General features: G+C 41.1%; 4 protein-coding genes across 4 annotated transcripts; all 4 read left to right on the top strand.

Annotated features, from left to right (window-relative positions):
• Nucleotides 1-679: 679 nt before the first annotated feature.
• Nucleotides 680-2,023, top strand: LOC306767963 (N-acetyllactosaminide beta-1,3-N-acetylglucosaminyltransferase 2; the record flags this gene model as incomplete). The annotated part of the gene is made up of 1 exon (XM_079256146.1): nt 680-2,023. The coding sequence occupies one exon, from the start codon at nt 680-682 to the stop codon at nt 2,021-2,023; it is 1,344 nt and encodes a 447-aa protein (XP_079112272.1).
• Nucleotides 2,024-4,290: 2,267 nt separating this feature from the next.
• LOC306768033 (heat shock protein 30-like) lies at nt 4,291-4,902 on the top strand (the record flags this gene model as incomplete). Its single annotated transcript, XM_079256237.1, has 1 exon — nt 4,291-4,902. The coding sequence occupies one exon, from the start codon at nt 4,291-4,293 to the stop codon at nt 4,900-4,902; it is 612 nt and encodes a 203-aa protein (XP_079112363.1).
• Nucleotides 4,903-7,311: 2,409 nt separating this feature from the next.
• LOC306767943 (heat shock protein 30-like) lies at nt 7,312-7,926 on the top strand (the record flags this gene model as incomplete). The annotated part of the gene is made up of 1 exon (XM_079256115.1): nt 7,312-7,926. The coding sequence occupies one exon, from the start codon at nt 7,312-7,314 to the stop codon at nt 7,924-7,926; it is 615 nt and encodes a 204-aa protein (XP_079112241.1).
• A 4,778-nt stretch (nt 7,927-12,704) lies between these two features.
• On the top strand, nt 12,705-13,319 carry LOC306767987 (heat shock protein 30-like; the record flags this gene model as incomplete). Its single annotated transcript, XM_079256180.1, has 1 exon — nt 12,705-13,319. One exon carries the CDS (start codon nt 12,705-12,707, stop codon nt 13,317-13,319), a length of 615 nt encoding a protein of 204 aa, XP_079112306.1.
• Nucleotides 13,320-16,295: the final 2,976 nt, after the last annotated feature.

The following is a 16,295-nucleotide window of genomic DNA, read 5'->3' as shown; positions in this document are numbered from 1 at the left end:
GTTTGCACAAACGAGCGAAAGTTCACTAACTTGTAAGTAATTCCAAGTCTCTTCTTTTATCCACTGTTAAATTGTATTATATTATATTTCTTTTGTAACCATGACCGACAACAGAGTGTATATTGAATGTTCATGCTGTCTGTATGGATGATGAACTGGACTTTTGAGACTATTTGTTTTGTTGCAGACAAAACTTTTCCACTAAAACAGAAAAAGAAAGCTCTCGAGGCTAGATTCATTGATTTGTTTAAGCTATAGGCAAATAACATTAAAACCTTTACCCAGTTTAGGAAAGGGAAGGATAATCCATTTAATTTCATCTTAGATATTTCCACTTTGTGTCTACTAGGGCTGTCTGGCCATCAACAGGCATACAGGTTTACATGATGCTGTGATTGTGCAGCCAAGAACAGATAATAAGCCCCACTGCACTATCTCCAAGGAGACAGGAACTCTAGAGGTTTGACTACAGTTTACAAAATCTTCTAAAGGCTCACGTTATGGCAGTCGTGTGTGGATTTTGGTTCTAATTTTTGTTTTTGTTGTTGTTTTTAGAGAGAAAAATGTTTTTTTTTTTTTTACATATTTTTCTATTATTATATAAAAAATCTATATCTATATATTAATCATTGTCCTATTTTTCTGTGTTCTGTTGTGACAGATTTGTACACCAGTGGCAATGGGAAAATGCTGCAGGCGCAATGGGAGACTGTTGTGTATGTGTCTTCTTCCTTGTATGATGACAGGCCATCTTCTGATTTACATCATGGTTTCCATATTTGTGACCATCTCATATGCGCCTCCGAAAGTAACCATTCATTACATTGCCCCAGGGATATCTGCTAATTCTTCAGCTTTGGCCTCTCACCCACTTGGCCCTTTCTGGAACCTTCGTTTGGAGGACAGTGCTCTTTGGAATCAGTTGCAGCATGCCTGGGACCGTCAGCACAATCCAGTACTAAGAAGAAACACAACAGTAATGAGTTGGAAGCCCAAAGCTCAGACTTCAACAGAAATCAAGGATGAATGCCTTTCCGACTGTACGTCACACAAGTGTTCAGTCCCTAATGTGCACGACTTTAATAGCTTGCCAGAACAAATTAGGGAATTTATCAAATCAATGCACTGCAGAGAGTACCCCCTCCTAATCAATCAGCCTGGTATGTGTAGGAGGAAGAACAATAGCTTTGGAGTGGACTCCCCCATGCTCATCATGGCCATCAAATCTCAAGTTGGAAACTTTGCAAACAGACAAGCCATTCGTGAAACATGGGGACGCAGTGGTCTAGTCAGGGGGGAAACAAGTAAGATAGGTGGACTGGTGCACACGATTTTTCTTCTTGGAAGACAGGACTCAAGTACAGGTCCTCACCCAGACCTTAGAAACCTCCTGGAGCTTGAGAGCCAGAAGTATAGAGATATTCTTCAGTGGGATTTCAGAGACACTTTCTTTAATTTGACTTTGAAGGACCTGCTGCTTTGGCGATGGCTCCAGCAATACTGCCCCACTGCCACCTTTGTCTTCAAAGGGGATGATGATGTCTTCGTTCGAACAGGTGCCCTTCTGGATTACTTGCACAAAGAGAGGGAGGAGCACAACTTGTGGAGTGGCTATAAAAATGATACTGAGATGGATTTGTTTGTTGGGGATGTGATCAGTAACGCAATGCCAAACCGCGAGCCATCTGCTAAATACTATATACCTGAAAGTTTTTACAAAGGTGTGTATCCACCTTATGCTGGCGGAGGAGGGGTGGTATATTCTGGTTCACTTGCATTACGTTTGAAAGAAGTGTCTGAGAGAGTCCACCTTTTCCCAATCGATGACGTGTATCTAGGCATGTGCCTGCACAGACTCGGGCTCTCTCCAAGCCATCACCCAGGTTTTTTAACCTTTGATCTCCCAGTTACTGACAGAAAAAATCCCTGTGCACACAGATCTGTTCTCCTTGTTCACAAAAGAAGTCCCAAGGAGATGTTGACACTGTGGAAACAGCTCCAAAATTTGCACGGTCAATGCTGAGGCTTATTTGCTAAACAAATTGGATTCAGTCAATACATAATGATGGTACAACCATGACGCTCGTTTGAAAAAAAAAAACAAAAAAAAAAACTACAACACAATGTGACACTATCCTCAAGTAAAGAAGGCAGAGTCCAATCAAGGTTATGGATAATGCATCTTCTGGAGACTTATGGAACTCTAAGGAAGAGAGTGATCTACCTCAAAGTGTACTTTTCTGATGCTAGTATGACAGAGTCATGCTATGTAAAGTTGGTGGTATGCTTTTATGTTCTTTTTTTGTCTCCAATTTTTTAACTGAAGGTTTTTAATTTGCCCCATAAAACATATCATATAGTACATGCTGTCTGTGTGAAAAATATATGTTTTATCTTTTCATTATTCAGTTATGGTTATTATATTATTGGTGGTTTGCTATTTCATGTTATCTAAATTAAGGATGATGACATGTGTAGAAGAATTGTGTTGGATTATCTTTTTTTTTTTTTCAGATTTGAACCGGAGCCGTGCACAGCATGTCACTCATTCTCATTCACTTACCTACTAAAGATAGAAATTCATATTAAATGATAATCATGCATGTGTGGCTTTCAAATCGTGGAAAAAAAGTGAATGTGTCATTTCATGCAGTGGATGATTCATCATATCACCTCTACTGAAGCTGCAAGGGATGGGAATGTTTCTGGAAATACATTATATCAACGTGAAGGTTGCTGTTCTGAAAGGATGCTGCAACAATCTTTGATATGTTTCCTGGTGAATAAATGGTTTTAATGTTATTTTTTGAATACCTTAAATGCATTATTATGATCATGGGGTTTTGTTTCAGCTGAAAATAACAGTAAAACAGACAGAACAACATCATCTCTCCAAAATATACTTCTAAATGGGTGAATTTCTAAGCAGAATTCAGTTCACACATCAGAATCCTTTGCTCACAAGACTTCTCTTCTCTGTTCTTGTCTAGTCTTGACTATTGATCACAGCCCTAATAGGCAGACAGTGGTTTTGGAGTAATGCACGTGCAGGAGATAAGTCTGTCTGATGACCACAGGAGTAGCATTATAAAGCAGATGAGCTCTTATGAGTACATTGAAAGTGGGTAAAAGCCAACTCATTTTGTTTTAAACTTTTGTAGGACACAACTCTGCTGCAAAAATTGATGTTCCAATAAACATTTTCAGCCATATTTGCATGCCTTTCTTTATCTGAATGAATAACTGCACTGGTGTCAAAATGATGAACAAAAAGCCAAACAAAACAACAATAACTTCAGGAGCATAGAAGAGTTTTGAAGTAGTGATCACTGGATCAGCCTGGAGATTTTCTAGGGGAACTTTGTGCTTTTTTGTTGCATTCGAGGACAACACATTTCCTGAACTACAACAGTCACCAAGTGGAGATGTGTGGTAATGGCCAGAAAATAATCTGAAGTCAGGGACTACCGATTCAAAGTTGTTCATGTGAAGTTTTTGTTTTAAAAAATTGACATTTATTCAGCTGTAGCTTCATGAAGAAGACAAGAGGATTCAAATTGCTCAGGCAAGAGCCAATTAACAGATAAGTCAAGGTAAAAGTCTTCTCGGGAAGAGTATACCAGCAATGTTAGTAGAAATTATTGCTGGATGTTAAAGCCAAAAATTGCTGTGGCTTTTCAAGAAGGAATAAATTAATTTTGAAATCTATCCACAACAAAAAAAAAATTAATCATGTAAGCACAGATATGTAAAAGTTCTGAATAATTTATGCTAAATGTCCTTATTAACATTTTCTGCTTAAACATTTCAAGAGATTTTCATGGTAGATTTTTCTTTTCTTTATTCACGAACAGTTCGTGAAAAATAGATAAAAACAAATAGAAAAAAAACCAAGTTCAAATGTTAAAGCATACTTTTTACTCACAGATATAATCTGAAATATCTATGTGTCTTTTGTTAATTTACTTCTTTACTTTATTAACTGATTGATTAATGTAACTGCTGAGATTTGTTTTTTTTTTTTTTTTTGTTTTGTTTTGTTTTTTCCACTGTATGATATAATTTACACGGCAAGACAATAACAGTGGCATCATGACTCCTGTGAAACAGCTCCATCCAGTGAAGATGTCTGGTAATGAACAGAAACTTCCTGAAAGATCTGGACCGCCCACATGTAGAATATAAAGCTGGGACAGTCCCACTGCTGGGACAGAAAGCAACACAGAGGAGAAGAGACACCTGAACAGCTTCATCTCACAACAAGAGGACTCAACACTAAACACACTGAAGATGCTGTGCTCTCGATTCCAGTCTGCCCTTCATCCAATCATGGGCTTCTACTGGCCTGTTCGGCGTCTGTGGCCAGAGGTTAGACCTCTGCTCTACCAGCAGGATCTCCTGCAGAGAAACCTGCAGGATCTGCGCAGCAGTCTGGAGCTTAAGGAGAAATTTCAACGCAGCATCCTGGAAGAGACGGAGCCTTTCCAGACCAGCATGGCCCTGCAACCAGTCTCCTACCAGCTGGACAAAGAGGGAAAGCACTTTGGCCTGACCCTGGACACTCAAGGCTTTTCCCCAGAGGAGCTGTCTGTCAGGCAGGTGGGCAGGAAGCTGAGAGTCAGTGGGAAGACAGAGAAGAAGCAGGAGGACGACAAAGGCTCCTACTCTTACAGACTCCAGGAGTTCAGACAGGAGTTTGATCTGCCTGAAGGGACCAACCCTGAAGACGTCACCTGCTACCTGTCTCCAGACGGAAAGCTCCACATCCAGGCAGCCAAAGCTCCACGTGTTGAGGAGGCTGAGAGAGAGCTGACTATCAAGAGGAGCTCAGAGGAGGAAACACAGCAGAGTGTGTGTTCACAGGCAGAAGACGGCAGAGAGGAGACACACAACAGATCATAGAAGAAACCTCAAGACATGGACTGATATACATGTTGTTGTGCTCATTGTTTATGTTGATGAAAGATGTTTGGAACTAAATGAAAGAATGATTAAGTTTCCTGTTTTCCATAAACAAGTAAAACTTCAACTTTCACAGACAGACTGACAAACATGTACATGTGCCGTAAAGAAATGTTTTATATTGATGGAAGATGATAATGTTTACGATGTAAAACTTTTTATATGATTGTTTTAAATAAAATCTTTAAATTAAAGTAATTTGTGACAGTGGTTTTTTGACTTAGGTTATATTTGACATGATTTTTGCTTTGCATGAAATAAATCAGAAATACTTGACATAGATGAAATAAACTTACACATATATAAGAAAATCATCTGACAGAAATGTATAAAAGACCAAAATATTATCAATAGGTGTCCCAGTCAAATGTTTGGAGACACTTTCCACATAGTTGTGTGAATAAACAATAAAACATTTAAAAGAAACATTTTGCATTATTGTAGGTGAAGTAAGTCAACACAGTTGTTGTTTTAATGAAAAACAAACATTTCTTTTAGAAAACTTTTCCTTTGTAATTTGATTTAAAAATAATTAAAAAAAACATATTCATCAAGTATGGAAAGTAAAATAGGCTAATGATATTTACTTATGCTTCAGTTTTCGCTCAGAAATATTGGCTGTAGATGTTGTGTTGGATTGTGTATAAAATATTTTGTATCTTGTTTTGTTTAATTGTTTTATTCCTTCTTTCCCCCCTGCTGATGAAAGGAAAAAGCAGTCTTTATCCATTTACAGAAAAAAGTTCCAACAGCTTCTCTAACAAATATGTGATTTGTTGTAAAGTTTAAACACATTTTGGCAAAAGTCTCTGCAGTTGTTGAATAAAACTTAATCGAACAATACATTGGCCTATATATTGATAAACGGATATACACGGCATTCAGCTTTAAAAATGTATATGGACATTTTTCGACAAATATTTATTGATTTACTTATTTATTTATTCCTTTGTGGACTCAAAAACATCGCCAGAGTCCGCGATGAAGAAGAAACCTCAAGACATGGACTGATATACATGTTGTTGTGCTCATGGTTTATATTGATGAATGATTTTTGTAGCTAAATGAAAGAATTATTAAGTTTCCTGTTTTCAAGTAACAAGTACAAACTTCAACTTTCACAGACAGACTGACAAACATGTACATGTGCCATAAAGAAATGTTTTATATTGATGGTTGATGATAATGTTTACAATGTAAAACATTTTATACAACTGTTTTAAATAAAATCTTTGAATTGAAATAATTTGTGACAGTGTTTTTTTTTATTTTTTTTTATAGGTTAGGTCATATTTTATATGATCTTAATTTAGGATGAAAAAAGTCAGGAGTCCTTAATATACATTGAATAAACTTACAGGTATATAGAGGAGTCTTACAGAAATGTATAAGAGACATGTATGGTATTAAAAGGTGTCCCACTCAAAAGTTTGGAGACATTTTCCTAATAGTTGTGTGAACAAAAAATAAACCATTAACAAGTAACATTTTGCGTTATTGCAGTTGAAGTAAGTCAAAACAATTATTGTATTCATGAAAAGCAAACATTTCTGTGAAAAAAATTTTCTTTTGTCGTTTCACTTTGAAATGACTAAATAAGTCATTCACCAAGCATGGAAAGTGAAATAAGCGATTTGTTAAAAAATGTATTTGATTATTTACCAGTTTTCACCCAGGAATATCAATTGTAGATGTTGTGTTGGATTGTGCATAAAATATTTCAGGACTTGTTTTGTTTATTTGTTTTACTTCTTTCTTTTGTGCCACTGTGGATTTTCCAGAATAAAGCCCAAACTGTCTCTTTAGGATTTAAGTGATTTGTTGTAGTTTAAACACGTTTATGAAAAAATTACTGCAGTTGTTTAAAAGGACTAAAAAAAAAAAAAAAAATCAACCTAAATATTGATAAACAGGCATATGCAGGATGCACCTTTTAGAAAATTAGGATATAGCTTGATGAATATTTATGTTTATTTAATTTGTAGCCATTAATAGGTTGGTCAGGTTTTCTTTTTAATATATATTATTGTATAATTTTCTTCTGGTTTTTAGTTATGTTTTTCTTTTTCTTTTTTTTAGGTATCATGTTGTCATCATGAGAACACTGAGTAACGACTCTCTTCCTCAACTATCAGAAATAAAAGTGACGTCATGACTCCTGTGAAACAGCTCCACCCAGTGGAGATGTCTGGTACTGACTAGAAACTTCCTGAACACTCTTGACCTCCTCCAGTTAGAATATAAAGCTGGGACTGTGCCACTGCTGAGACAGAAAGCAACACAGAAGAGAACAGACACCTGAACAGATTCATCTCACAACAAGAGGACTCAACACTAAACACACTGAAGATGCTGTGCTCTCCTGGATCCCAGTCTGCCCTCAGTCCATACATGGGCTTCTACTGGCCTGTTCGGCGTCTGTGGCCAGAGGTCAGACCTCTGCTCCACCAGCAGGATCTCCTGCAGAGGAACCTACAGGATCTGCGCCGCAGTCTGGAGCTGATGGAGAAATTTCAACGCAGCATCCTGGAAGAGACGGAGCCTTTCCAGACCAGCATGGCCCTGCAACCAGTCTCCTACCAGCTGGACAAAGAGGGAAAGCACTTTGGCCTGACCCTGGACACTCAAGGCTTTTCCCCAGAGGAGCTGTCTGTCAGGCAGATGGGCAGGAAGCTGAGAGTCAGTGGGAAGACAGAGAAGAGGCAGGAGGACGACAAAGGCTCCTACTCTTACAGACTCCAGGAGTTCAGACAGGAGTTTGATCTGCCTGAAGGGACCAACTCTGAAGACGTCACCTGCTACCTGTCTCCAGACGGAAAGCTCCACATCCAGGCAGCCAAAGCTCCACGTGTTGAGGAGGCTGAGAGAGAGCTGACTATCAAGAGGAACTCAGAGGAGGAAACACAGCGGAGTGTGTGTTCACAGGCAGAAGACGGCAGAGAGGAGACACACAACAGATCATAGAAGAAACCTCAAGACATGGACTGATATACATGTTGTTGTGCTCATGGTTTATGTTGATGAATGATTTTTGTCACTTAATTAAATAATTATTAAGTTTCCTGTTTTCCATAAACAAGTAAAACTTCAGCTTTCACAGACAGACTGGCAAACATGTACATGTGCCATAAAGAAATGTTTTATATTGATGGATGATCATTATGTTTACAATGTAAAAAATTTTATACAACTGTTTTAAATAAAATTTCTACATTAAAACGATTTGTAACTGTGGTCTTTTTTTTAAACTTCATCTTCATCTTCATCTTCATCTTCATCTTCTGCCGCTTATCCGGGGTCGGGTCGCGGGGGCAGCAGCCTAAGCAGGGAAGCCCAGACTTCCCTCTCCCCAGCCACATTTGCCAACTCTGCGGCGGGGATCTCGAGGCGTTCCCAGGCCAGCCGAGAGATATAATCCCTCAAGCGTGTCCTGGGTCCTCCCCGGGGTCTCCTCCCAGAGGGACGTGCCTGGAACACCTCACCAGGGAGGCGTCCAGGAGGCATCCTAACCAGATGCCCGACCCACCTCAACTGGTTCCACTTGATGCGGAGGAGCAGCGGCTCTACTCTGAGCCCCTCCTGGATGACCGAGTTCGTTACCGTATCTCTAAGGAAGACCGGGACACCCTGCGGAGGAAACCCATTTCAGCCGCCTGTATACGAGATCTCGTTCTTTCGGTCACAACCCACAGCTCATGACCATAGGTGAGGGTAGGAATGTAGATCGACTGGTAAATCGAGAGCTTCGCCTTCTGGATCAGCTCCTTCTTCACCACGACAGACCGGTGCAGAGTCCGCATTACTGCAGATGCCGCACCGATCCGTCTGTCGATCTCACGCTCCATCCTTCCCTCACTCGTGAACAAGACCCCGAGATATTTAAACTCCTCCACTTGAGGCAGGACCTCACTCCCGACCCGGAGAGGGCAATCCACCCTATTCCAGTGGGATAGGGTGGGATAGGGTGGATTTTGAGGTCTCAGATTTTGAGGTGCTGATTCTCATCCCAGCCGCTTCACACTCAGCCCCGAATCGCTCAAGCGAGAGCTGGAGATCACGACCAGATGAAGCCAACAGGACCACGTCATCTGCAAAAAGCAGGGACCCAATCCTGAGGCCACCAAGTCGGATCCCCTCAACACCTCGGCTGCGCCTAGAAATTCTGTCCATATAAGTTATGAACAGAATCGGTGATAAAGGGCAGCCTTGGCGGAGTCCAACCCTCACCTGAAACGAATCCAACTTACTACCGGCGATGCGGACCAAGCTCTGGCACCTGTCGTACAGGGACCGGACAGCTTGTACAAGGGGGTCCGGTACCCCATACTCCCGGAGTACCCCCCACAGGAGCCCCCGGGGGACACGGTCGAATGCCTTCTCCAGGTCCACAAAGCACATGTAGACTGGTTGGGCAAACTCCCATGCCCTCTCCAGGACCCCAAAGAGGATATAGAGCTGGTCCACTGTTCCGCGACCAGGACGAAAACCACACTGCTCCTCCTCAATCCGGGATTCGACTATCCGGCAGACCCTCCTCTCCAGCACCCCTGAATAGACCTTACCAGGGAGGCCGAGGAGTGTGATTTCCCTGTAATTGGAACACACCCTCCGGTCCCCCTTCTTAAAAAGGGGGACCACCATCCCAGTCTGCCAATCCAGCGGTACTGCCCCCGATGTCCACACGATGCTGCAGAGGCGTGTCAGCCAGGACAGCCCCACAGCATCCAGAGCCTTAAGGAACTCCGGGCGGATCTAATCCACCCCCGGGGCCTTGCCGCCAAGGAGCTTTTTGACCACCTCAGCGACTTCAGCCCCAGAGATAAGAGAGTCCACCCCTGAGTTCACCAGCTCTGCTTCCTCATCGGAAGACGTGTTGGTAGGATTGAGGAGATCTTCGAAGTATTCCTTCCACAGACCCACTACGTCCCGAGTTGAGGTCAGCAGCTTCCCACCTCCACTGTACACGGTATTGATGGAGCACTGCTTCCCCCTTCTGAGCCGCCGGATGGTGGACCAGAATCTCCTCAAAGCCTTCCGGAAGTCTTTCTCCATGGCCTCGCCGAACTCCTCCCATGCCTGAGTTTTTGCCTCGGCAACAGCCAAAGCCGCATGCCGCTTAGCTCGTCGGTACCCATCAGCTGCCTCCAGAGTCCAACAGGCCAAGTACGCCCGATAGGACTCCTTCTTCAGCTTGACGGCATCCCTCACTGCTGGTCTCCACCAACGAGTCCTGGGATTACCGCCACGACAGGCACCAATGACCTTACAGCCACAGCTCCGGCTGACCGCCTCAGCAATAGAGGCACGGAACACAGCCCATTCAGACTTAATGTCCCTCACCTCACTCGGGACATGTTCGAAGCTCTGCTGAAGGTGGGAGTTGAAGCTCGCTTTGACAAGGGACTCAGCCAGACGTTCCCAGCAGACCCTCACAACACGTTTGGGCCTGCCAGATCTGACCGGTTTCCTCCCCCACCATCTGAGCCAACTCACCACCAGGTGGTGATCAGTTGACAGCTCCGCCCCCCTCTTCACCCGAGTGTCCAAGGCATGTGGCCGCAGGTTCGACGATACAACTACAAAATCGATCATCAAACTGCGGCCCAGGGAATCCTGATGCCAGGTGTACATATGGACACTCTTATGTTGGAACATGGTGTTCGTTATGGACAATCCATGACGAGCAAAGAAGTCCAATAACAAAACACTATTTGGGTTCAGAGGGGGGGGGGGGACCATGCCTCCCAATCACTCCCCTCCAGGTCTCATTGTCATTGCCCACGTGAGCATTGAAGTCCCCCAGCAGAACTATGGAGTCCCCAGAAGGAGCACCCTCCAACACTCCCTCCAAGGACTCCAGAAAGGGTGGGTACTCTGAACTGCTGTCTGGAGCATAAGCACAGACAACAGTCAGGACCCATCCCCCCACCCGGAGGTGGAGGGAAACTATCCTTTCATCCACCGGGGTAAACCCCAACGTGCAGGCACCACGCTGGGGCCTGATGAGAATGCCCACACCTGCTCGGCGCCTCTCACCATGAGCAACTCCAGAGTGGAAGAAAGTCCAGCCCCTTTCGAGGGTACTGGTTCCAGAGCCCAAGCCATGCTTCAAGGTGAGTCCAACTATATCTAGCCAGAACCGCTCAACCTCGCGCACAAGTTCAGGCTCCTTCCCCATCAGAGAGGTGACATTCCACGTCCCTAGAGCCAGCTTCTGCAGCCAGGGATCGGACCGCCAGGGTCCCCGCCCCTTGCTGCTGCCCAGCTCACATTGCACCCGACCCCTACGGCTCCTCCCGCAGATGGTGAACCCACGGGAGGATGGGCCCATGTAACCCTTTTGGGCTGAGCCCGACCGGGCCCCATGGGCGAAGGCCCGGCCACCAGACGCTCGCTCTGGTACCCCACCTCTAGGCCTGGCTCCAGAGGGGGGTCCCAGTAACCCGTGTCCGGGCAAGGGAACATTCATGCCTAGGTTGGTCGTCATCATAGAGGTCGATGAGCCGTGCTTGGTCTGGTCCCTCCCCTAGACACCTGTTTGCCATGGGTGACCCTACGAGGGGCACAAAGCCGCCGACAACATAGCTGCTAGGATCTTCGGGACGCACAAACCCCTCCACCACAATAAGGTGACGGCTCAGGGATGACCTAAGTATTATTTTAAACTTAGGTTATATTTGTATGATCTCAACATGGGATGAAATAACTCAGGAGTCCTTAAAATAGAATTAAATAAACTTACACATATATAAAGGACATCATCTGACAGAAATGTATAAAAGACCAAAATGTTGTTAAAAGATGTCTTTATCAAAGGTTTGGAGACATTTTCCTATTAGTTGTGTGGACAAACAATAAAACATTTAAAAGAAACATTTAGCATATATGTAGTTGAAGTAAGTCAAAACAATTGTTGTATGCATGAAAAGGAAACATTTGTGTGAGAAAACTTTTCTTTTGTCATTTCACGTTGAAATAACTACAAAAATCATTCACTATATGGAAAGTAAAATGAGCTATTTGTTGAAAAACTATTTAATTCTTTATAAGTTTTCACCAAAAAATTTCAATTGTAGATATTGTGTTGGATTGTGCATAAAATATTTCAGGACTTGTTTTTTTTTTTCTATTTGTTTTACTTCTTTCTTTTGTCTCCCTGTTGATTAAAAGAAAGACATTTCTTATTTATTTGCAGAATAAAATTCCAAAAGTCTCTTTGGCATTTAGGTGATTTGTAGTTTAAACACATTTATGAAACATTTTTACGGTTGTTTACTAAGACTAAAACAAAAAATATATCAGCCTATATATTCATAAACAGGCATATGCAGGATGTAGCTTTCTAAAAAATAGGATATAGCTTTACTTGTTTATTTGATTTGAAGTCATTAATCAGTTAGTCAGCTTCTTTTATTTATGTATAATTTTCTTTTCGTTTTTAGTTTTTTATTTTTAGGACTTATGATGTCATCATGAGAACACTGACAACGACTCACTTCCTCATCTACCAGGAATAACAGTGACGTCATGACTCATGTGAAACAGCTCCACCCAGTGGAGATGTCTGGTAATGACCAGAAACTTCCTGAACACTCTGGACCTCCTCCAGTTAGAATATAAAGCTGGGACAGTCCCACTGCTGGGACAGTCCCACTGCTGGGACAGAAAACAACACAGAGGAGAAGAGACACCTGAACAGATTCATCTCACAACAAGAGGACTCAACACTAAACACACTGAAGATGCTGTGCTCTCCTGGATTCCAGTCTGCCCTCAGTCCATACATGGGCTTCTACTGGCCAGTACGCAGTCTGTGGCCAGAGGTCAGACCTCTGCTCTACCAGCAGGATCTCCTGCAGAGGAACCTGCAGGATCTGCGCCGCAGTCTGGAGCTTAAGGAGAAATTTCAACGCAGCATCCTGGAAGAGACGGAGCCTTTCCAGACCAGCATGGCCCTGCAACCAGTCTCCTACCAGCTGGACAAAGAGGGAAAGCACTTTGGCCTGACCCTGGACACTCAAGGCTTTTACCCAGAGGAGCTGTCTGTCAGGCAGGTGGGCAGGAAGCTGAGAGTCAGTGGGAAGACAGAGAAGAAGCAGGAGGATGACAAAGGCTCCTACTCTTACAGACTCCAGGAGTTCAGACAGGAGTTTGATCTGCCTGAAGGGACCAACTCTGAAAACGTCACCTGCTACCTGTCTCCAGACGGAAAGCTCCACATCCAGGCAGCCAAAGCTCCACGTGTTGAGGAGGCTGAGAGAGAGCTGACTATCAAGAGGAGCTCAGAGGAGGAAACACAGCAGAGTGTGTGTTCACAGGCAGAAGACGGCAGAGAGGAGACACACAACAGATCATAGAAGAAACCTCAAGACATGGACTGATATACATGTTGTTGTGCTCATGGTTTATGTTGATGAATGATTTTTGTCACTTAATTAAATAATTAAGTTTCCTGTTTTCCATAAACAAGTAAAACTTCAGCTTTCACAGACAGACTGACAAACATGTACATGTGCCATAAAGAAATGTTTTATATTGATGGAAGATGATTATGTTAAGATGTAAAACTTTTTATGACTATTTTAAATAAATACATTTGAATTTAATACTTTTTGTCAATTGTGTTTTTCTTGGATTATATTTGATATGGTTTTTATATAGAAATATATAGAAACATATTAAGACCGAGTATTTTCGAGTATTTTATTATCTTCCAAGGGTTTATTTTTTTATCAGTCGGAAGAAAACACCACCCAATATACAAACAACAAAACAGATACAAATGCATAATATTGAAAATCCAGAACTAATCTAAAGTCAAAATATAAATTTGTCCATACAAAAATTTACAAAAAAGTTTAAAAATAGAATATCACAATAAGCCAAAGCCTAAAATAAAAGAACAAATAAAGATTCAAACTGATAATAATAAAAACAGTAAGTTTGTCTTGGACTGTGCATACATGGTTTCAGATATTCTGGCATTTTCTTTAATTTCCAGTTGTTGATTAAAGACAAAATTGTAATTTTACAGTTGAAGGAAAAACCCATCAGCTCTTTTCGCATCTAGGTTGTTTTTTTTTTTTTTTGGTAAATTTGATATACATATAAACAAAAACTCTGCACGTGTCTAAGAGAACCCAAACAGACATATGTATTTATTTCTCTGTTACAGAGAGATCCATATCACATTAAAAGCTACAATTTAGTGTGGAGCTTAAACTCACACACTCACACAGACTCACACAGACACACACACACACACACACACACACACACATACATTCCACATATCATAAGAAAATCTGACAGGACTGTGTTCAGGTTAAAACAACACAGCAGCTGGTCCTTTTCTGACTCAGTTGCCCTTCACATAAATTTATGCATCAGGTTAAAGCAGCAGAGCAGGTATCCTGATACTGGCAAACATACGGCTTGCACTGGAACTTCAGCCGTCATGCTGTCATTATAAACCACTGTGAGTTTTTTCTGCTGCCTGGTTTAAGTCAAGCCACAGAATGGCAGTATTCAACATTGAACAATATGCTTTCAAAAGTGCAATCCTCACATAAACAGAAAACATGCTAAACTTACAACTTAGCACATTTGGTTGAAAATACAGCTTCTACTGCTGTCAGTAGTAATCCTTGTCAGCAGATGGGTCATTTATAGTTTAGCCCTATATATAACCTCGCTGCACACACTGAGTGTAACGTCAGGCAGAAAAATACAATAACAGTATAACTTTTTAAAGTGTTATATTTTATATCAAAGTCAGCACCATACTGTGTGCATATTCTCAGGAGCTGTTGGAGACCAGCACTACATGGGCTAAAAATGGCCAAATCATCAGCGTACAAGGTGATTAATTAGCATCGTACCAACCCTAGAACCTGTATCACATGCTTTCAAAATGCAAGATAAGTCATTCATTTACATATTAAGCAGAAAATTAGGTCTACTGAGCATAGTGTGTTTACAAATTCTGACATTCTTGATCAAATACTGTTATTATATTATTTATTCATTTATTCAGGCTCTTGTGTAATCGTGAGTTTATATTTTTAAGACTAATTAGGTTAATCATGAGAACATTTAGAACAATTAACAGATTTCTTTGATAAATAATCATGATTTAATGAGATTTTTCCTTTTACTATATGAATAACTAACAAATTCACATTTAATATTAATCTTTGTAAAAAAAAAAAAAATTGTCCCAAAAACAAATATTTTGCTTTTATTCAAGACTTAGTTCTATTTAAATTCAAATGTTATCATCGTTCTTGTTCAAAAGGTATTAAAATAAATGAATATGCATATAAAAGCACATGACATATGATCATCAACTTGTCCTGAGATGTCGCTTTCTTTTTTAATTATAAAGCTGTCTTGAAGATATGTTAAAAATGTTATACCTTTTATCTTTGAACATCTCAGTGGCAATGAAAAGAGGAGACAATGAACTTTGTTGATTAGCAAACCAAACAGAATTGAGGAGAAAAAAATGTGTCAAAACATCAATGCCAATATTAAAAATTATTTTCAGAAATTTAGGGCTCATTACATCTTCTGTCCTAATTGGCTTTATTGACTGCACCAGTTTAGTGCAATCAATGGTAGGTGTAGAAAAAAACATTCCTGGTGCAGCTTACTTTGATATTTATGCTGGGACTCCAACAATAAACTGGTTTGTTCTCCAGTCCCACATTTACCCTACAGGATTTGAGTATCCACATCATCTTATTTTTATGTATGTTGAATATTTGACATCTTCCAATCTTGTATAGCCATCAGGGTTTGCACTGTCAGTTACTAAGACTTGAGTTGAACCACTTGATAAACTAAACTTCTAGTTATCTCTATGTTAAAGCGTCAGATTAAGTTGCACTTTCTACAAGCAGTTCTGTAAGACAGGTGTTCTCAAACATTTTGAGCCACAAACCCCCGAGATAAGACACGTTGATGTTGGTGTTTGTGCAATGACTAAGTTCTTGTGTGAAATATCAAATTGGTGATCTTGCAGCCATCAGTGCTGGAAACTGTAAGAATCTTGATTAATGAAGATGATGATGAGGATTTGGGTGATTCACCGCTGTGTCAAGGTACATGCAAGTCCTACATCAACTACTGTCGTGAAGGAAATGTGAAATTCACATTTTTAACATGGCTTGTGAACTAACTTTGTTGAGTTAATATGTAAAAAAAAAAAAAAGAGGTGCTAATTTCACAGATTTAGTTATGCATTGATGGTTGATTTTTGTTAGCCCTGGTAAAAATCCCAAATTTATTTGATAAATGTTCTCTATATGCATTCTTTTACAATGACCTGG

This window comes from Telmatherina bonti, assembly GCF_933228915.1.
Source record: "Telmatherina bonti genome assembly, chromosome: 17".
NCBI lineage: Eukaryota > Metazoa > Chordata > Actinopteri > Atheriniformes > Telmatherinidae > Telmatherina > Telmatherina bonti.
Note: the sequence above shows the minus strand (reverse complement) of the source record. Positions and strands in the feature narration are given on the sequence as shown.